Source organism: Schistocerca piceifrons, chromosome X (assembly GCF_021461385.2).
Source record: "Schistocerca piceifrons isolate TAMUIC-IGC-003096 chromosome X, iqSchPice1.1, whole genome shotgun sequence".
Lineage (NCBI taxonomy): Eukaryota > Metazoa > Arthropoda > Insecta > Orthoptera > Acrididae > Schistocerca > Schistocerca piceifrons.
Window position 1 is genome coordinate 310,734,113 of NC_060149.1, and position 21,840 is coordinate 310,755,952.

General features: G+C 43.2%; 1 protein-coding gene across 1 annotated transcript in view; it reads right to left on the reverse strand.

Annotated features, from left to right (window-relative positions):
- LOC124721390 (KN motif and ankyrin repeat domain-containing protein 2) overlaps positions 1–21,840 on the reverse strand; it is a 387,950-nt gene that overhangs the window by 129,407 nt on the left and 236,703 nt on the right. The window contains exon 6 of the mRNA XM_047246331.1: positions 21,054–21,134. Coding sequence (XP_047102287.1) covers positions 21,054–21,134 — 81 coding nt within the window. The remainder of the gene's footprint in view (positions 1–21,053; positions 21,135–21,840) is intronic.

A 21,840-nucleotide genomic window follows, 5' to 3' on the forward strand; every position in this document is an offset into this window, starting at 1 on the left:
ACATTTAGAAAATGTTTGCCAGTCGTATAACTGAGGCAGGACGTTGGTACCAGCCCGGTATTCACATAGTCGGATGTGAAAAACTCATAACAATACAGTGATATAATTTTCTCTCGATGTAGCACTAGGTCTGTCTCAGCTACGACCTATACTTTCACATTCCGTGGCATTGTTTTCATAATTTTAAGTGTTTCTTAATTGAATTTCCTGAGTACTGCACATATTTCACTTGTTTTCTAACACAAATAGTATTCGCTTTGAAAAGTCCTCAAATTTTGGTGAATCACACCAATTTTTAAAATTTAGTATTTTAGTCTTTTGCTTCAGAACACCTTATTGGCCACCAATATAAAACTTTCATTCACAAAATCTAAGCTCACAAGGGAACCTCCCCATCGCACCCCCCTCAGATTTAGTTATAAGTTGGCACAGTGGATAGGCCTTGAAAAACGGAACACAGATCAATCGAGAAAACAGGAAGAAGTTGTGTGGAACTATGAAAAAATAAACAAAATATACAAACTGAGTAGTCCATGTGCAAGATAAGCTGCATCAAGGACATTATGAGACAAGGAGCGCCGTGGTCCCGTGGTTAGCGTGAGCGGCTGCGGAATGTGAGGTAGTCTTCCCTCGACAGAAAATTTTAATTTTTTATTTTCAGTTAATTATTATCTGTCAGTCCTTTATGTTTTCATCACTTTTATCGAGTGATTATCACATCCACAAGAAAACCTAAATCGGGCAAGGTAGAAGAATCTTTTTACCCATTCGCCAAGTGTGCAAGTTAGGTGGGTCGACAACATATTTCTGTCATGTGACGCACATGCCGTCACCAGTGTCGTATAGAATATATCAGACGTGTTTTCCTGTGGAGGAATCGGTTGACCTATGACCTTGCGATCAAATGTTTTCAGTTCCCATTGGAGAGGCACGTCCTTTCGTCTACTAATCGCACGGTTTTGCGGTGCAGTCGCAAAACACAGACACTAAACTTATTACAGTGAATAGAGACGTCAATGAACGAACGGACAGATCATAACTTTGCGAAGATAAAAAAAAGTAAACTTTTCACTAGAGGAAGGACTTGATCCAAGGATCTCTCGTTCCGCAGCCACTCACGCTAACCACAGGACCACGGCGCTCCTTGGCACATACTCTCCTTGATGTTACCTATCTTGCGCATGGACTACTCACTTTGTATATTTTGCTTATTTTTTTTCATCGTTCCACACAACTTCTTCCTGTTTTCTCGACTGATCTGTGTTCCGTTTTTCAAGGCCTATCCACTATGCCAACTTATAACTAAATCTGAGGAGGGTGCGATGGGGAGGTTCCCTTGTCAGTACCAAAGGGGTTACATGTTCTCTACTATGAAAATGTTTCATGAATTTCTGCTCCCTAAATCTCTTTTACTCCCTTCACGTCTGCTAACTTCCGATCTCAGCACGCAGCACTCAGCATCCCTTCCTCCTCCCTCCCCCCCACCCCCACCCTCCGTAACGCTTACTTTACATTCGTTTTCCTCACAGGGTCATCAAATCCCTTTCCCTCTTCACACCCAGGAGACATGAAACGCTGCCTAGCAGCGATAGCGGCCTTAGCTTGCTGAGGAAGAGAACCCACAAGTTTCTTCATGTATATCACATCGAGCTGTGAACACTCATTGATGATTAGATCCCGAAGGGTTACCAACTTCTATGGCTGTTGATTGCTGCCCTTCATCTGAAGTTCCAAATAGTCAGAAATTTTCTACTGGAATAAGACTGGATAAGTTAGTGAGTTAGTCGCAGTGCGATAGGGCAACTGAAAATGCTGTATCCTCTATTCTCTGTGAGGTACTGGATGGATTAAACAAAAGATTTCGAACGCTAGGCTTCTTTTTTATTTAACTAAGGCGTTTGATTGTGTTGATCACAAAATATTGCTCCAGAAGTTCCACCATTATGGAATACGGGGAGTAGCTCACAATTGGCTCACCTCCTACTTTAACAATAGACAGCAAAAGGCCATTACTCACAGTGTTGAGAATGGCTATGATGTGTGGTCTGAGTGGGGCACGGTCAAATTCGGAGTGCCCCAGGGATCAGTGCTGGGATCACTCCTCTTCCTTATTTACATACATGATACGCCCTCCAGTATTACAGGTAATACTAAAATGCTTCTGTTTGCTGATGACACTAGCTTGTTAGGAAAGGGTGTTGTTTGTAACATTGGCTCTGTTTCAAATAGTGCAGTTCATGACAGAAATTCATGGCTAGTAGAAAATAAACTAACGCTAAATCATAGTAAGACTCAGTTTTTACATTTTCTAACACACAATTTAAAAAAAAACACGTTTAAATTTCACAGAATGGGCATATGATTATTTTTCTAGGCGTTCAGATAGATAGTAAACCGTGTGGAAGGCCCACGTTCAGGATCTTGTTCATAGACTTAATGCTGCCGTTTTTACTATTCGAACGGTATTTGAAGTAAGTGATAGTTCAAGACGAAAAGTAGTCTACTTTACTTATTTTCATTCGAGTATGACGTATGGTATTATATTTTAGAGTAACTATCCCCATTCTCAAAGGATATTTTTTGCTCAGAAGCGGGCGGTTCAGGCAATGACTGGTGTAAGTTCGTGAATCTCTTGTCGACCCCTGTTCATTAGCCTGGGTATTCTGAGATTGGCCTCTCAATATACAGATATTTTTTACTGTCATTTCTTGTTATCTCCAAGAGTTAGCAGCTTTCACCCAGTTAATACTACGCAGAAATCCTATCTGCATTTGGATCGCACTTCTTTGACTCTTCTGCAGAAAGGTGAGCACTATCCAGCTGCATCCGTCTTCGGTAAGCTACCAAAAGAATTCAAAAATCTTAGCAGTAATCCACGCGCTTTCAAATCGAAATTGAAGAGTTTCCTCATGGGTCACTCCTTCTATTCTGTCGAGGATTTCCTTGAAAAATTTAGCTGATTCTTGTGTTACACTGTTCATTGCGCTTACCTAAACTTATGACTTGTCTTTTTTGGGTTCATAAAGATTTGATTTTATCTGTTATTATTTTTATGTTGTACTTTCATGTACTGACACGTTCCATCACCTTGGAGATTTGCTCCTCAATATGGTCCTACGGAACTAGACGTGTAAAAAAAAAAAAAAAAAAAAAAAAAAAAAGAGGAGGAGGAGGAGGAAGACGAAGAAGAAGAAGAAGCATACTCACCATGAAGAAAGGGCAACCCATGGTCACCGATAATATTGAAACTAACGTCATGGTTCCTGTTGGCGATAACCTGAATGAATGAGTGGGCCCAAGTCAAGGTACGAAGAAAAAGTGCGAATAGGACTTGAGCAATGAGGATTCCTTACAAACTTAATTATGCATGTAGACAGTTCATCCATTTCGGTAATCGAGAATTTTGATCATTTTTGCCTGTTATCGACATTGATACTAACACGATATCGGTCCCAGGGATTCCAAGGTTTTTTGAGAAAGTTTTAATTTCAATTATAGAAGTGTGATATAAAGTCATGAAGTCTGGCGCGGCTGGTCCCGGCGGAGGTTCGAGTCCTCCCTCGGGCATGGGTATGTGTGTTTGCCTTTAGGATAATTTAGGTTAAGTAGTGTGTAAGCTTAGGGACTAATGACCTTAGCAGTTAAGTCCCATAAGATTTCACACACATTTGGACAAGGACTCTGGCGACCATTATTATAATAATCAGTAGTTCTGCATTCAGACTGACTGGGTCGAAATGATAAAGGCAAACATCAGGCAAGTCATGACTACTCTGCGAATGTTCGTTTCACATTCAATCTGAAAAGCCATATCGACGTGCAGCAATCGCTCCTTGGTATCTGATGATGGATATATCCAGAAACGCATCATATTATGTGTAATAAAGTCATTCCTTGCCTAATTTTTGACTTTTACCATTGCAACCCCGTCAGCCTGAATGCACAACTACTGATTGCTTCAATTTCAAGTTTGGCGTCAGGTAACAAATAACAAAAGGAATATTGCTTTAGTATCAAATGATTACAAATTAACAATTTTCGGATTTTTTTCCTTTACTTTTACTGTGAAACCTTCCTCCATGTCAAATTTCATGAGTGTAGGTCAACTGTAAGTACCTAGGTTTTGATGTGTGAGTTTGTGAGTATTGTATCAAAATATGTAACGTAAACGGCTGTATCTTTTCATTGCCCCGATTTTATATTAAGTAAATTTTGATGTTGTCGAAGATGTTAGGATTCTTTCGTTCTATAGTTCTTAAATCAGTTGGATGACTCGTACATTTCTCAAATTTTCGGTTGAATGCTTTTCGAATGACGTTCTCTGAATTGCAGTTTCTTGGAAGTTTTGCTGAAGTGATGTAATGACAACTTATGTAAGCATTTCTAACAGCTATTATTATTGTTGTTGTTTTTGTTTTGTTACTATGACGGTCTAGAGGATAGACCACTAGAGTCCGGCCCTTGAGGGTGGCTTCAATCCCTGTCGGCCCCAGGTCCACTGAGCCTGCCATCAAAAGAATACCGGGGTTCTTTTCCGGGGGTAAAAGGCGTCCTAGTGCAGCGGCGAAGAATGTGCTTCCTACCTACAGTTAGCCCAATAACCCGGTCACGGGCTTGTGCCAAAGAACTTGCCTTTTTTTATTAGTATATTAAAACGTTTTATATATTCCGTTATTTTAGATGGATAAAAAGACAAATATGGTTGCTGAACGTCAGCCATACTAAAGATTACATTTAGTTCCTTCATTATCCTAGGCGTCTATGACACAACAAAAGCGAGGATGATAGAGCGCGCGCGCACGCGCGCGCGTGCGTGCGTGCGTGCGTGAGTGTGTGGGGGGGGGGGGGGGGGGGGTGTTCGCATCATATATTACGTATCGCGTATTCTACTAACAGATAGGATGTGATGTACGTTTTTTTAAAAAAGAAAGTCGTACAACCACAAAGTAGGTGCCCATATTTACCTGCCAAAACGTGAAATGTGGCTCTTATACTTCAAGCGTATGGTTAATATTGAAAAAAATAATAATCCCTCAGAGCTGTAGAGGTAAGTTAATTGTACTTTGATTTTTTTTAACTTCCGCTGCTAGCATCTCGAATTAACGGTCAATTAGAATGGTTGTCTTTTCTTTTTGTCTTTGTCCTGTGTCTCAGGAAGAGGTAAAATTATTCCGTCAAAGGAAACAAAAACGCATGTCTACGCAACTGTATTTAACAACGCGAGCTCGTAGATACGCACGTCTATTTTGCGACCTGGGCTTTTTCTCACACACGGTGTCCACCCCCGGCAGCTGAGTGATCAGCGCGACAGTCTGTCAATCCTAGGGGCCCGGGTTCGATTCCCGGCTGGGTCGGAGATTTTCTCCGCTCAGGGACTGGGTGTTGTGTTGTCCTAACCATCATTATTTCATCCCCATCGACGCGCAAGTCGCCGAAGTGCCGTCAGATCGAAAGACTTGTACCAGGCGAGCGGTCTACCCGACGGGAGGCCCTCCTGACACGACATTTTTTCTTACACACTGTAGAGATTCAGTTAGTACTCTAGTCTTCAGCGATATGTCTTAATAAACGTATTCGAATAAAATCTAGTAGACTTTAATTTTTCCTTCTATTTTCTATACCGATAAAGCTGGTTTGCTCGACTTAACGAATGCTAGTGCCTCATGCACAGCTACATTTGAAGAGTGAAAATGGAAAGTGCTCTAAGTGCTATGTTTTCAGTTTTCAGTGGTAATGTGTTATCGGCGTTCTGTTGCATTTCCATGATTTGACCCAGGGGCTAAACCACAGAGAAAGTCTTTCAAACATGCGTTTGCAGATAGAACATGGTCTTCGTGCCAAGCTGTGCTTCCCTTTGCAGTTCCAAAATTTAAAGCATATGAAAAATTCTAGTAGTTAAAAACCTAATGCTGTATCTCTGTACTAGTATTGTCAGAAATAAAATGTACGAGGAAGGATCAAGAAGTAATGTCAAAACTTAATAACGAACATATAACATCGGAAGTAATACAGATGTTGACCTATACTTTCCTTCACACAACTCTACGGTTCAACACAGTCACCACGCATTTGTACACACCTGCGCCATCGTTGAACCCAGGAATCAGAGCCACTGCGCCATCGTTGATCCCAGGAATCAAAGAGAGATTGGAAAAATTCTGGATTTTTTGCTTCTTGACCCCTGACTTTTAAGGCTGTTTTAAACTCATGCACGAAGAAAGTGTATGGGAAGCTGTAATGGACATTATCAATGTGCGGCGTTGGGTGAAGAAATTTGGTAACTGATGAAAGTTATCTTAATAAATAAAAAAGATAAAGACGATTATGTGAAGGTGCACCTGCTTGCTTTACTTTTGGATTGTCTCTTCCTGAATGTATAGTCTCTTGATGCGTGTAAGCTGTTGCATACCAAAAAATTGCACTCATAAAAAAGAAATATGTCCACAAGCTAACGTCAAATTTACAGTTAAGAACTAAATCTGTCTGCAAGAATGAGAAGCAGATCTATCTGACTGCGAGAATGTAAATGAAATAAGTCCTGTCCGAACCAGCACTATCTGTTAAAAAAATTGACTCTGAACTTTAATCAGAATAATTAAACTACACACTGTTAATTAACCGTGTGAAATTGAAAACTCGTATCTCCTCTGTTTGGCTTACCTGTACAGCAATGGAAAACGCTGTGCAATTGCTCTCACAGAAAAAGAAGGAAAGGCTCTCCTCAGTTTCTGAGTTGCTACTAATTACAGGGAATCCCGGTAGTGCAATGTGATCCCTTGAATACATTTAACGAAAACCTGGTTCTTACAAAAGTTCTCTCTCATAAAAAAGAATGTATATCAGGTAATGGGAGCTGGATAAAGGTTTATGATAATCTGAGTTACTCTCTAGATAAAAATTCTTCTCACGAAACTGTATTAAAAAAAATTCATCTCTTAAAAATTTCTTGAAACTAGTTCATTTACAAAATTTCGCCATTGAAGGTTTAGCAAGCAAGAAGAAAATATTTCATTACAAATTACAGTTATCTAAGATCAACACTGGAGAAATACAAAAATGTAACTCAATAGGAAAAATTTTTCTAAAACAAAATTCCTTATACTAATAATTAAATCGTTTTCGTCTTTTCAAATCCATTAACACTGACTGTGACAAAACTTTATGAAAGTAGCAAGAAAGTCCTGATTTGGTTGTCTGTGTTGAACCAAGAATGCCTAAGTGCTGCTGCAAGAAAGTAAAATTTGTTACCTTAAACTCCAATCTTCTCAAAATAATCTCCATCTTAGTACATCCATCTCATTCAATACATAATGATTATATTCCTTTCGTAATAATAATATCTTCCGTCAGATCAATAAAATAATTCCCGAGAGCAACATGGTCTGCGTCCTTGCTGCACAAGCTCACTGCCATGACACCCCGCTACAGCTCCCGCTTTCCTTTCCTCGTGATCAACACTTAACACCCGCGCGTCTTCGCAAAGCAAAGATGACTAACTTGTCTCCGGGCAGCGCAGCGTCTCTGACGAGGCTGCGCGCGCATAACTGAACGATACAAAATTACACGCGTCCTAAGACGTCCAAAAACAAGAAAATTACCTATAAAATTGTGTACACACATCTTTCACGGAGAAATATGCTTTGCAGATAAACCGCGCAGCGGCCGGCCGACAACACCTGTCGCAGATGTCAATCATGTTGAGCAGTAGTGTTATGTGGAGGAAAATATAGGAAACATTACTTTTTGATTCACCCTCGCAGCATCTCAGTATTAACGGCACTTCCAACAGAAACTTTCTTTCCGGTATTTTGTCGACAAGTGTCAGTTTTCAGACCGTAGCTGTGTACAAAATACAAACTGAATCTTGCAGAGTAGAAAACAGTAACTAGACACCGTTAATACTGCTATTTATTTGCGTAAATTTCGCAGTCACCGGTTTCGAACCGACTGGTCCAACTTCACGTTCATATCACATTTCTTGTTCTTTAAATTATTTTCAGAAAAACAGCCAACAACTAATGAACACAAAAAAAGTAATAAAAACGTGAACAGCCGTCTGAAAATGAACTTGTCCGTTCGAAACCCGTAACGGAGCTTTTGTGTAAACAAATATCATTTTCGACCATGGTTACTTGCCGCTTTCTTCTTTGCAAGAATCAGCTTGTAAAAATTTTCTTATTGGCACTCAGAACTATTCAGTTTCCTGGTATGGCACTTAGAATGTTCTTAATAACGTATTTTGTCTCATTTTTTCCAGGGATGCGGTGAGCAGCATAACTCTGTGATAGCAGAATGCCGTCTCAATTTTTTGATACAAATCAGTCATATACAGAGATATACTGCTTTTTCATTCTCTTGATAAATGGCAGATTTGGCACTTAGAACGTTTCCTATTTCCATAAGATAATCTACGGTAGTAGCGGAGGGTACATCAATTTCCCTCCTTCCGATTCCATTCGCTGATTGTACACGGGAAGAAAAACTGCCGATGCTCCCCTGTATGAGTCCAAATTTGTCTGGTTTTGACATCGTGGTCAAAAAAATGGTTCAAATGGCTCTGAGCACTATGGGACTTAACATCTATGGTCATCAGTCCCCTAGAACTTAGAACTACTTAAACCTAACTAACCTAAGGACAGCACACAACACCCAGCCATCACGAGGCAGAGAAAATCCCTGACCCCGCCGGGAATCGAACCCGGGAACCCGGGCGTGGGAAGCGAGAACGCTACCGCACGACCACGAGATGCGGGCGACATCATGGTCACTGTGCGATATGTATGTAGGAGGAGGCAGTAAGTCTCTTGACTCGTTTAGAACGTGGGCTCTTGAAATACCCTCAGCGCCTTCCTTGTAGGCCATCCACTGCAGTTCACTGAATATTCCTGTCGCATCCTCGCGCTGACTCAACATACTCATAAAGAACTCTCTTTTTTATCATCTTCCTCATGTTTCCTTTATTCCTACACTGGAAAGGTTCCATACTGAAGAACAATACTCAAGGCTTGGACGGACAAAGGTTGTGTAAGCGTGACCATTCGAGCGAAAAAAACATTACCTTAGGACTCTACCAATGAATCTTACAAATGGGACAATCAGACCTGTTAATCACGGATTTTGCTGAGCATTGGGTTTGTTGTAGAGGGACGTATCCTGCGTGCCTGGACAGCGGCTTTTCGTGCGATGGCGCCTAGTTTCCGGGAAATAGATGTTTTATGCGTACCTCGTATGCCAGTAACGTTAATCATGTTTCGGCCAAGCGGGCGTAGCTCAGCGGCTAAGGTTCGCGGCTATCACGCTGACGATACGAGCTCCGATTCTGACTGGTCCTTTTCCTTTTTCTTTACTTTGATAGTACAGAGTATCATTAAATAATGTGCAAATGCGGAAGGATTCCAGAGACGAAAGTACTCATACCTAAGTTTCACGTCGATTATGTAATTATTACCAATCAAACCAGCACCCAGTACCAATCAACGTACCGGTACGTTAGATCCCTTGCGGAACAATTTGCGAAAACCGTACCTCTTCAAAAAAAAAAAAAAATAAATAAATAAAAAAATAAAAAAAAAAAATAAGTATTTGAACAAAATTGGTCATTCCTTCATAGCACAGTATACTGTAACAGCGTCAGGAAAGTTATTCCCTTCAGTTTTCTTATGTATGCAAAAACCATCCGGGAAATTTTGTCGGATTGTTTAAAAAAGAGTTGGCGATTTGACTTAGCGAAGCTCACGAAAGTGCTGTATGAGGAATTTTTTTTAAATCTGTCATTCTTCTATAAGTGGGAAAAGAAAATTTTCCCCATTTTACATACATGTGGCAGGTGGACTAGTCAGACATGAAGAAACCTCTGCGATGTGAAATGTCCGATAAGCAATTACGTCACGGCTGTTAAAATTTTCTAGCCCTGCAACTTTATCGACTTTAGGTCCACGGGAGAGGGGTACGGCTACCCAGCCGTTACGTTGCTGCAAGGTATCATTGTTGCTAAGGGTAAAGTTAAGAACACCACAAAACACTGATGGATCATGCAGGACGACTTGTGCACCTATATAGCCACTCGAGCAATAGGTTAAATTTTTCACGAAAGAAGTTTCAAATGCTCCGACTTCCTGAAGACCAATAGAGAAAACCGAGCGAGGTGGCGCAGTGGTTAGCACACTGGACTCGCATTCGGGAGGACGACGGTTCAATCCCGTCTCCGGCCATCCTGATTTAGGTTTTCCGTGATTTCCCTAAATCGTTTCAGGTAAATGCCGGGATGGTTCCTTTGAAAGGGCACGGCCGATTTCCTTCCCAATCCTTCCCTAACCCGAGCTTGCGCTCCGTCTCTAATGACCTCGTTGTCGACGGGACGTTAAACACTAACCACCACCACCACCACCAATAGAGAAAACAGCTTCTTGGGAACATTCCATAAAAATACATTTTTTAATTCTGCGTCGTTTTGTGCACTTGCTTTCACGGGAATGGTCAAATACACGTGGTCCGCATCGAAGTTGATCCAAGAAAGGACAATCTTCTTGAATCTAAGCGAACTGTTTTTTTTTCGGTGTCGCTTCTTAAGAATCCTGTACTGCAAGGCAGTAGCATTCATTGAAAATGCTTGGTGCTCTGCGAATTTGTGTTTCGGTTGCTTCTGCAACAAATAACATCCGGAATTATGTTGTAGTACGGCATGCGATGCAAGCGATAGTGAGTAAAACGATTCTGTAATCTGTAACAAAGGGAATACATACTTCAGGAAAGTTTGTCGTAATGACTGATTTATTAATGAAATTACTACTGCGAAGATGACTACTTTGAATAATTTTGCAAGACGTAGACTATTTAATGATATTCGTCCGACAAAATAGAATAATGAGAAGTCAAAGTACACAGGCAGGATTGGAACCCATATCGCCTTCGTGGTAGTCGCGAGTCTTATACACTACGCTACACTCACTACGTCGAAAGATAATTAACGTTACGTGTATAGGAGATATGCGTAAAACTTCAACATCGTTTTTTCTCGGAAACTAGGGGCCGTCACATGAAAACCCGCCAGTCAGGCAGTCGCTCTACAATATACCTAAGATTCTGCAAAATCCGTGATTGATAGGTCTGATGGTCCCCTTGTTAGTCTGACGTGAGTCTGTCATCTGTCTTCCTTGGGTCTACGTCCATAGTGTCATTCCACTCCTCCAAAGAGTAACTCCTACAGTCTTAAAGGTTATGAACGATATCAGTGACTGATCTCCGGTCGAGTAATCAAATGAGATAGGATCTTTTCAACAATTTACGCTCATTATTATTATTATTATTATTATTATTATTATCGTTAATTCCCCATTTAGAAGAGCGTCAAAAAACAATCAATTTTCATGGCACTTTTTTTGTCTCTTTCTTTTCTCTTCCCAAAAACCTCTCGTATATTCACTGTATTCCTTCTTCCTCTCTTCTGTCCACTTCGTCCCTAGTTTCTTCTCCTTTGGTGTTTCCTCGAATTTTTGTTTCATGATTTTTTTTCTGTACTTTACTCTGTTCGTTATTTCTTCTGTGGAGATACTTAGTTTCTTGAGGTCTTCCATGGTTTCCTTTGCCGAGTTAGTGTTCATCTTATATCAACATATCACCAAAATCTTCTTGACAGCCTATGTTCTTTCATCCTATAAATGTGCCCATAGAATTTAGCCCTTTTTCTGATGTTGTTTGTAATTGTCTCTGTCTGTTTGTACAGTTCTTTTGTCGGTCTTTTTACCCAGATCCCATGTCTCTGAACTGGCCCATAGATATTTCTCAGAATTTTCATCTCTTGCTTTTCCATTTCCTCGATTTTCGTTCTTCTCCTGATTACTGTCGTCTCTGAGGCATACAAGGCTTCGGGTAAGACTACTGTTTTGTAATGTCTTAATTTGGCATTAACGGAAATTTTTCTTTTCTTGTAATGGTTCCATGTAAGTCTGTAAGTTTTTTGTAGCTTTGCAACTCTTTCTTCATTGGCTGTCGAATTTAGTCCTGTTTTCTGTATAATCTCTCCCAGGTATTTGAAACTTTCTACTTGTGCTCTCTTTCCATACTTTGTTACCAATAGGTTTCTGTCTGTGGATTTTGTGTCCATGTACGGTTTTTTTTCATACGAAATTTGTAGTCTTGTTCTGACTGCGATTTCATGTAATGTCTCTAAGGCTTCTTTGGCTGCTACGGTCGCAGGTTCGAATCCTGCCTCGGGCATGGATGTGTGTGATGTCCTTAGGTTAGTTAGGTTTAAGTAGTTCTAAGTTCTAGGGGACTGATGACCTAAGATGTTAAGTCCCATAGTGCTCAGAGCCATTTGAACCATTTTGAGCTTCTTTGGCTTCTTCTCTGTTATTTGTTATGATGGCTATATCATCGGCAAAGGCCAGACATTTTATGTTGATGGTTCTATTTTTGTGTCTCCCCATCTTTACCCTATTGATTCCTTTGTCCCATGTACTGCTTATTTTCACTACATCTGCGTTAAATAAAATGGGTGACAGGCTATCTCCCTGTCTCACTCCTGTCTTGATTTCGAACGGTTCCGAGACCTCTCCCATGAACTTCACTTTGGATTTTGGATTTGTTAATGTTTCCTGGATTAGTTTCCTGGTCTTGTTGTCTACCTTCATTTCTTCCAGTGTACTGAAAAGCGTTTTTCTGTGTATGGAATGGTAGGCCTTCTTGCAATCAAATGTTATTGTCGTGTTTCTGAACTTTCTCGTTGCTAATATTGTTCTCAGGCACCAGATCTGTTCACTGCACGATCTTCCCTTCCTGAACCCTGCTTGGTACTCTCCGATATGTGGATCTATCTGAGGTTCTAGGCGATTTAACAGAGCTTTGGATAGAATTTTGTATGTCACAGGCAGTAACGAAATTCCTCTATAGTTATTAGGGTCTGTTTTGTCTCCTTTCTTGTGCAGGGGTTGTATTAGGACTGACTTCCATTCTTCTGGCACCTTTTCTGTTTCCCAGATGTTTCTGATTATTCTGTGTAATGTTTTCATGGTCTAATTTCCATATTTCTGCAATCAGTCCATCTTCTCCTGGTGCTCTGTTACTTTTTTACTTTCAATGATCCTATTATTTTCACTAGTTCGTCGTGTCTTGGGGGTTCGGAGTCTTGGTTAGGTTTTGGGTTTGTAAACTGTAATCTCTGTTTTTGTTCATCGCAGTTGAGTAATGTGTCAAAGTATCGAGCTAATATTTCACAGTTTTTCTTCTGATTTGTCTCCAGTGTTCCATCTTGTCCTTTGAAGCATAAGCTTGGAGGTTGGTATCCTGTCATATTTTCTCGGTATATTCTGTAAAAATTCCGTGTGTTGTTTCTGGTGAAGTCCTATCTCCTTCAACCTGCTGTTCTCGTAACCTCGTTTTTCTTTGCGGATTATTTTAGTGTTTTTCTGTATCCTGTTGAATTCTTCTCATTTTTCTTGTGTTCTATGGCTGTTAAATTTTTTCCAGGCTTGTATTCTGTCTTCTATGGCTCTGTCGCATGTCATGTTCCACCATCGATGTTTCCTTTTTCTCGGTGGTTGCCCCAGTTTTATCAGTTCTCTCATTTTTTCCGACAGTTCTGTCCAGTTATTGCTGTTGATTTTCGTAACTTCTTCTATTATTTTTTTCTTGTTTAGTTGCAAGTACTGTGGATCTGTTCTGAAAGTTCTGTTGGTTCTCTTGATTTGTCTGTTGGGTATAAATTTTGCTTTGATTTGGAGAAGGTGATGACCAGGTTCAAAAACTCCTTTCCTAGATCTTACGTTCGTTATTTCTCTAGCGTTTTTCATGGATATTGCTACGTGGTCTATCTGAAATTCTCCTAGAGCATTGTTGGGGACTTCCAAGTTACTAGCTTTCTGTGTGTTTTCTGGAATTGCGTTGACATGATTTTCAGCTCAAAATTCCTGCAGAAATTTATCAAGTTCTACCCATTTTTGTTTGTTCTCTTGTAGGCCGTGTGTTTCCCTGTCGTGTCTCGGAATTTTCTTTCCTTGCCTAACTGGGCACTGAAATCCCCTAATAACAATTTTACGTGATTCTTGGGGATTTTGCTGGTAGTTTCTTCCAGATCTTCCCAGAATTCCTCTATCATCTCTGGGTTCTTCCTGTTATAATTATTTGCGGGGGAATGTGCACTAATTAGGGCATGGGCTTTGTTTCCAGATCGTATCGTGAGTCTTGAAATTTTTCCTGATTTTGAGGTGAAATCTATTAGAGACCTGTATCGATTTATGTACTACAAATCCTGTTTCGAAGAGTTTGAGATTACTTCCTGGAATGGTTGTGGCTGGTTTGCCCTTATATATTCTGTAATTTTCCGAACCAAAGTGGTTCTCATTTGCGAATCGCGTTTCTTGTATTGCCATAATTTTGATGCTGAATTTATCCATGAGAAGCTCCGATTCTTCTCTTCATGACATGCCTGGTCCCCTGGAATCCGATGATCAGATCTACACTCCTGGAAATGGAAAAAAGAACACATTGACACCGGTGTGTCAGACCCACCATACTTGCTCCGGACACTGCGAGAGGGCTGTACAAGCAATGATCACACGCACGGCACAGCGGACACGCCAGGAACCGCGGTGTTGGCCGTCGAATGGCGCTAGCTGCGCAGCATTTGTGCACCGCCGCCGTCAGTGTCAGCCAGTTTGCCGTGGCATACGGAGCTCCATCGCAGTCTTTAACACTGGTAGCATGCCGCGACAGCGTGGACGTGAACCGTATGTGCAGTTGACGGACTTTGAACGAGGGCGTATAGTGGGCATGCGGGAGGCCGGGTGGACGTACCGCCGAATTGCTCAACACGTGGGGCGTGAGGTCTCCACAGTACATCGATGTTGTCGCCAGTGGTCGGCGGAAGGTGCACGTGCCCGTCGACCTGGGACCGGACCGCAGCGACGCACGGATGCACGCCAAGACCGTAGGATCCTACGCAGTGTCGTAGGGGACCGACCGCACCGCCACTTCCCAGCAAATTAGGGACACTGTTGCTCCTGGGGTATCGGCGAGGACCATTCGCAACCGTCTCCATGAAGCTGGGCTACGGTCCCGCACACCGTTAGGCCGTCTTCCGCTCACCCCCCAACATCGTGCAGCCCGCCTCCAGTGGTGTCGCGACATGCGTGAATGGAGGGACGAATGGAGACGTGTCGTCTTCAGCGATGAGAGTCGCTTCTGCCTTGGTGCCAATGATGGTCGTATGCGTGTTTGGCGCCGTGCAGGTGAGCGCCACAATCAGGACTGCATACGACCGAGGCACACAGGGCCAACACCCGGCATCATGGTGTGGGGAGCGATCTCCTACACTGGCAGTACACCACTGGTGATCGTCGAGGGGACACTGAATAGTGCACGGTACATCCAAACCGTCATCGAACCCATCGTTCTACCATTCCTAGACCGGCAAGGGAACTTGCTGTTCCAACAGGACAATGCACGTCCGCATGTATCCCGTGCCACCCAACGTGCTCTAGAAGGTGTAAGTCAACTACCCTGGCCAGCAAGATCTCCGGATCTGTCCCCCATTGAGAATGTTTGGGACTGGATGAAGCGTCGTCTCACGCGGTCTGCACGTCCAGCACGAACGCTGGTCCAACTGAGGCGCCAGGTGGAAATGGCATGGCAAGCCGTTCCACAGGACTACATCCAGCATCTCTACGATCGTCTCCATGGGAGAATAGCAGCCTGCATTGCTGCGAAAGGTGGATATACACTGTACTAGTGTCGACATTGTGCATGCTCTGTTGCCTGTGTCTATGTGCCTGTGGTTCTGTCAGTGTGATCATGTGATGTATCTGACCCCAGGAATGTGTCAATAAAGTTTCCCCTTCCTGGGACAATGAATTCACGGTGTTCTTATTTCAATTTCCAGGAGTGTATTATCCAGTCTTACTGACTGGGGCCCAGGGTAGTGGATTCTTTCCCATTGTTATGTCATGATTATTGGTTTGTGTCGATGTTACGGTGGTGAAATCACTAAGGATCTCACATAATTTCGACTGGAGTTTTGAGTTCCAGAAGAGCTCACAGAGCCAACTGACGCTGACCAGAGTACCGGTGGCTGCCACACAGACGTGTCTATATTTTGGAGCTGCTCATTATATCACTTTTTTTGTATTCAGAGCAGCTACAAATCTTTCGGTCAAACATAGATCATCTGCGAATATCTCTGCATTTTGTAACAAATCTGTGACAGTGTTACCCCCTGTACACAACAAAGTCGGCAGGGAACAGCCTCACAGGGCTACACACTTCATTCGCCATGTCGTTTTCATTATCTGATCAAAAGTATCCGGACACCCTCAAGTAATGCGGAACTGGCCACTGCATGTCACTAGAGGGGCAACCGCGAGTATAACAGGTGTCAGGGCGTATTATGTCAGTAGAGAAGCACTAAAACCACAATGGATCGGTCACGAGAGCTCATTGACTTCGAACGTGTCTATTGGATGTTACCTGATTAACAAATCCATCAGGGACATGTCAATCCTTCTAAAACTGCCTTAGTCGACTGTCAGTGATGTTATTGTGAAGTGGAAACGCGAAGGAACAACAGCAGCTAAACCAAGACCAGGCAGACCTCATTTACTGACAAACAGGGACCATCGACCATTGTGGAGGGTGGTTGTAAAATATCGCATGTAAGCAGCGGGAGGAATGCCTTGCGAGTTAGTGCTACTAGCAGTCTAGCTATAGCAATGCCTGTACGTAGGGAGTTAAACAGAATAGGATAATTTGGTCGAGCAGCTCCTCACAAGCCACACATTTCTGCAGACATTGCTAAGGGATCGACGCTTGATGTGACGTAAAGAGCGGTATCACAGGACGGAGGGTGACTGAAAACAAGTGATTTGAAGTGATAAACCACGCAATACCATATGGCTATCCGATGGAAGGGGCCGGGTTTGGAAAATGGCTGGGAAATATTACCTGCCATCAAGAGTAGTGCCAACAGTGAAGTACAGAAGAGATATTGTTATGGAACTAGGGTGTTTCTCGACGTTAGGGCGTGTTCCCTATATTGCACTTAAGAGAACGCTAAATGAGGGAGAATATGAACTCATTTTACGGAATTGTATACTGCGTACAGTGGAGGAACAGTTCGGAGACGATGATTTGTTTTTATCAACATGACAATGCACGCTGCCATGGAGCAGCATCCGCGAGGAGATGGTATGTGGATATTAACAATCCTGAAATAGACTAGCCTACCCAGAGTCCCAATCCGACCCCAGTGATGCTCCATACAAAATGACTACTCCTCAAGAGAAGGAACATAGTACATCATGTTATGTTGAAACAAAATCTGAGCCGGCCGCGGTGGTCTAGCGGTTCTGGCGCTGCAGTCCGGAACCGCGGGACTGCTACGGTCGCAGGTTCGAATCCTGCCTCGGGCATGGGTGTGTGTGATGTCCTTAGGTTAGTTAGGTTTAAGTAGTTCTAAGTTCTAGGGGACTTATGACCTAAGATGTTGAGTCCCATAGTGCTCAGAGCCATTTGAGCCAAACAAAATCTGATGTGTAGATTAAGAACTAGCTACGGAAGGGCTCCATCGTCACGCGCTTGACTTCGTGCATGGCGCAAGAGAGTCATGGAGATTTGGACAGTGTTCGAGAAAGGTAGAGTGGACGACCAAGAACATCTGAGGGAAACATCGGCCGTGTAAGACAAACCATCGATCGTTCTGCCAGAAAGTCTGCCCGTACTACTGTCAGACAGTTACAGCTAGCACATTAAACTGTGCACAAAGTCCTACACCAAATTTTGCTGTTGTACGCTTACAAAGTGCAGTTCTTTCAGGCACTGGAACCAAACGATAAACCAAGGATATACGAGTTTATAGTTCTCACGCTGGAACGAATGTCTGCAGATGAAAAATTTCTCACCCGAATTTGTTGCAATGAGGAGGCAACGTTTCATCTTTCAGAAAAACTAGACACACACAATGTGGGATCTGGGGATCAGAAAACTCCCATGTGACTAGGGTGCTTCAGCGAGATAGTGCAAATGTGAATGTGCGGTGTGGGATCGTGTCTAATCGCATCCTTTTCCTTCTTCGAGACATAAATATCTGTAAATGTTGACACGGAACTTTTGATAGAATAAATGGAACCACAACTACTTGACCTCCAACCAAACATCATTTTATGGAAAGATGGTGCGCCTCTAATTGGCGGACTGCATATTCGTGAATTCTTAAATGAAAATTTCCAGACCAGCAGATTGGAATGGCTGCCCAAATTCGCCGGTCACTTCGTTAACCAGGTATAACTCACTCTGGCTTTTTTCTATGGGACATCGTCTATCAAATAAAATGTGGAACATCACTGACTTGAAGCAAAGGATTACTGATGTACTAAAACGGGCAAAAATCTTAAATGTATAGATGTCTAATTTTGTAATATAGTGTACATTATTTTCATTTGCTTATGCAAAGAATTTTTGAATTTGTAGAGAGACCTTATAGGTACCTGTACTGTATACAGGCTTTAAAAAAACTACATATACAAATTGATAGAGTTATTAGAGGAGATAGAAAGAAACATTTGTTATGTGACAACAATGTCACAGGTGCACCGCATCCCCGCTAGCGATCCCTAAAGGACTTGATGCTGGATTTCCCTTAGATAAATGTTCTCAGTTGTTGTGACTGCTTCGTATGAAACATTTTGAATATTGGAATCTGATTTGCAACACAATCACAGCTCACTGCTATGAAGGATAAGTTTTCGTTACTACGTTGTTCACGTCCCTGGATGAATGACTACATTGTTATTGTTTATGTTATGTTGCATATACAAATGGTTCTGAGCACTATGGGACTTAACATCTATGGTCATCAGTCCCCTAGAACTTAGAACTACTTAAACCTAACTAACCTAAGGACAGCACACAACACCCAGTCATCACGAGGCAGAGAAAATCCCTGACCCCGCCGGGAATCGAACCCGGGAACCCAGGCGTGGGAAGCGAGAACGACCACGCGCTGCGGACCTGCATATACATGAAAGTTCCTAGTGATGTTTAGAGGCTCATGATGGCTGATTATACGAGTACATTTAACCGAGTTCGCTGACATGCTTGTCTGCTATGGGAAAGCAAGATGCAGCCGTCGAGCAGCAAGGCGCCGTACGCAGAGGCGCTGGTTGTCAGTTTGGCTGGAGCGATCCGTGAAACACCTGGCTGTTTTGAGCATGTTCGCCAATCACTGGCATGCAGACGCCAGTTATACATAAATGTCAACGGATGAAATTTTCGCAAACATCTCTAAAACAATATTCATCACACAGTAGTTTGAACACAACGTGTGTATTTCTAATAATGGCAGTTGTTTACCATTTGTATAGAAAAAGAAACAGTACTGCGCGGTAAGACGTGGATATAATTTTGTTCGTTGCCGCGAGATCATGATGAATTTTTGCACTCGAAGAACAGAAATACACTCCTGGAAATGGAAAAAAGAACACATTGACACCGGTGTGTCAGACCCACCATACTTGCTCCGGACACTGCGAGAGAGCTGTACAAGCAATGATCACACGCACGGCACAGCGGACACACCAGGAACCGCGGTGTTGGCCGTCGAATGGCGCTAGCTGCGCAGCATTTGTGCACCGCCGCCGTCAGTCTCAGTCAGTTTGCCGTGGCATACGGAGCTCCATCGCAGTCTTTAACACTGGTAGCATGCCGCGACAGCGTGGACGTGAACCGTATGTGCAGTTGACGGACTTTGAGCGAGGGCGTATAGTGGGCATGCGGGAGGCCGGGTGGACGTACCGCCGAATTGCTCAACACGTGGGGCGTGAGGTCTCCACAGTACATCGATGTTGTCGCCAGTGGTCGGCGGAAGGTGCACGTGCCCGTCGACCTGGGACCGGACCGCAGCGACGCACGGATGCACGCCAAGACCGTAGGATCCTACGCAGTGCCGTAGGGGAACGCACCGCCACTTCCCAGCAAATTAGGGACACTGTTGCTCCTGGGGTATCGGCGAGGACCATTCGCAACCGTCTCCATGAAGCTGGGCTACGGTCCCGCACACCGTTAGGCCGTCTTCCGCTCACGCCCCAACATCGTGCAGCCCGCCTCCAGTGGTGTCGCGACAGGCGTGAATGGAGGGACGAATGGAGACGTGTCGTCTTCAGCGATGAGAGTCGCTTCTGCCTTGGTGCCAGTGATGGTCGTATGCGTGTTTGGCGCCGTGCAGGTGAGCGCCACAATCAGGACTGCATACGACCGAGGCACACAGGGCCAATACCCGGCATCATGGTGTGGGGAGCGATCTCCTACACTGGCCGTACACCACTGGTGATTGTCGAGGGGACACTGAATAGTGCACGGTACATCCAAACCGTCATCGAACCCATCGTTCTACCATTCCTAGACCGGCAAGGGAACTTGCTGTTCCAACAGGACAATGCACGTCCGCATGTATCCCGTGCCACCCAACGTGCTCTAGAAGGTGTAAGTCAACTACCCTGGCCAGCAAGATCTCCGGATCTGTCCCCCATTGAGCATGTTTGGGACTGGATGAAGCGTCGTCTCACGCGGTCTGCACGTCCAGCACGAACGCTGGTCCAGCTGAGGCGCCAGGTGGAAATGGCATGGCAAGCCGTTCCACAGGACTACATCCAGCATCTCTACGATCGTCTCCATGGGAGAATAGCAGCCTGCATTGCTGCGAAACGTGGATATACACTGTACTAGTGCCGACATTGTGCATGCTCTGTTGCCTGTGTCTATGTGCCTGTGGTTCTGTCAGTGTGATCATGTAATGTATCTGACCCCAGGAATGTGTCAATAAAGTTTCCCCTTCCTGGGACAATGAATTCACGGTGTTCTTATTTCAATTTCCAGGAGTGTATTTGAAACGCGGTGGAATAACATGTGCAGTGAGGTTATTACCGGTTAGGACGACGGTAAATCATTTTCCTTCATAGTTACAGTGAAAACTATCCAAGCGGAACGCAACTCTAAACTTAAGAAGGCCAGAAGCAAGTGTATTACTTTCTAAAGCAATGGCAGCTGACATCAACTTCTGTACTCACCTGCAGTATCGGTATTAGCTTCACTTGTTCTTCCAGTTCTCGCATCCGTTCCAGACTCACAGCCATTTGCTCTCGGATAGTCTGGAAAACAACACAGTAATAACAACAAAGTTTAATTCATATCTGCGCTCTAAATAGAATCAGTAATTTGCCGTCATAAATACAGGGTGAATCATCTAAAACTTGCCCAGCAAATATTGCGGAAATGGGAAGTGCTGTTGATGTACGGTTTTCGGAGAACGGATTAGTAGTCAGGGGCTCGTATTGTTAGCCAATAAACAGCTTGTAATGATATTTAGAAAGTGTGCTTTTGTGCAAGCATACGCTTTTTAAAATGGAACAATGCCTGTTGACATTAACAGGGTAATATCAGGGTAAATTAGAATATCAGTGGTGTCTGTTGCAGGATTCTAGTGCGAGACGTTTGGGGGATATCGTATTTTGAAAAGTCCCCACACCGACACTTACACAGTATCAGTGGTAGCACACACTAAAGAACGACACACTTGCTTGCAGCATTCACTAGTTATGTGGATTCTGACCAGTAATTAGACAACTGTCTATCACACGTTGTGTTCAAAATGAACACCGGCAGCGGTAATACACGCTTCCAGTCTGGAATGGAACGACTGCTGCACACATGCTACAGTAAACATTTCAGCTGAGATGTCCGAGCGGTTGCATATCATCGGGTTAGGTAGTATGTCCTTGTAGACAGCTTCTTTAAGCTTTCCCCACAAAGTGTACAGGCGTCAAATACGGAGAACGGGCCGAACAAGGTGCAGAT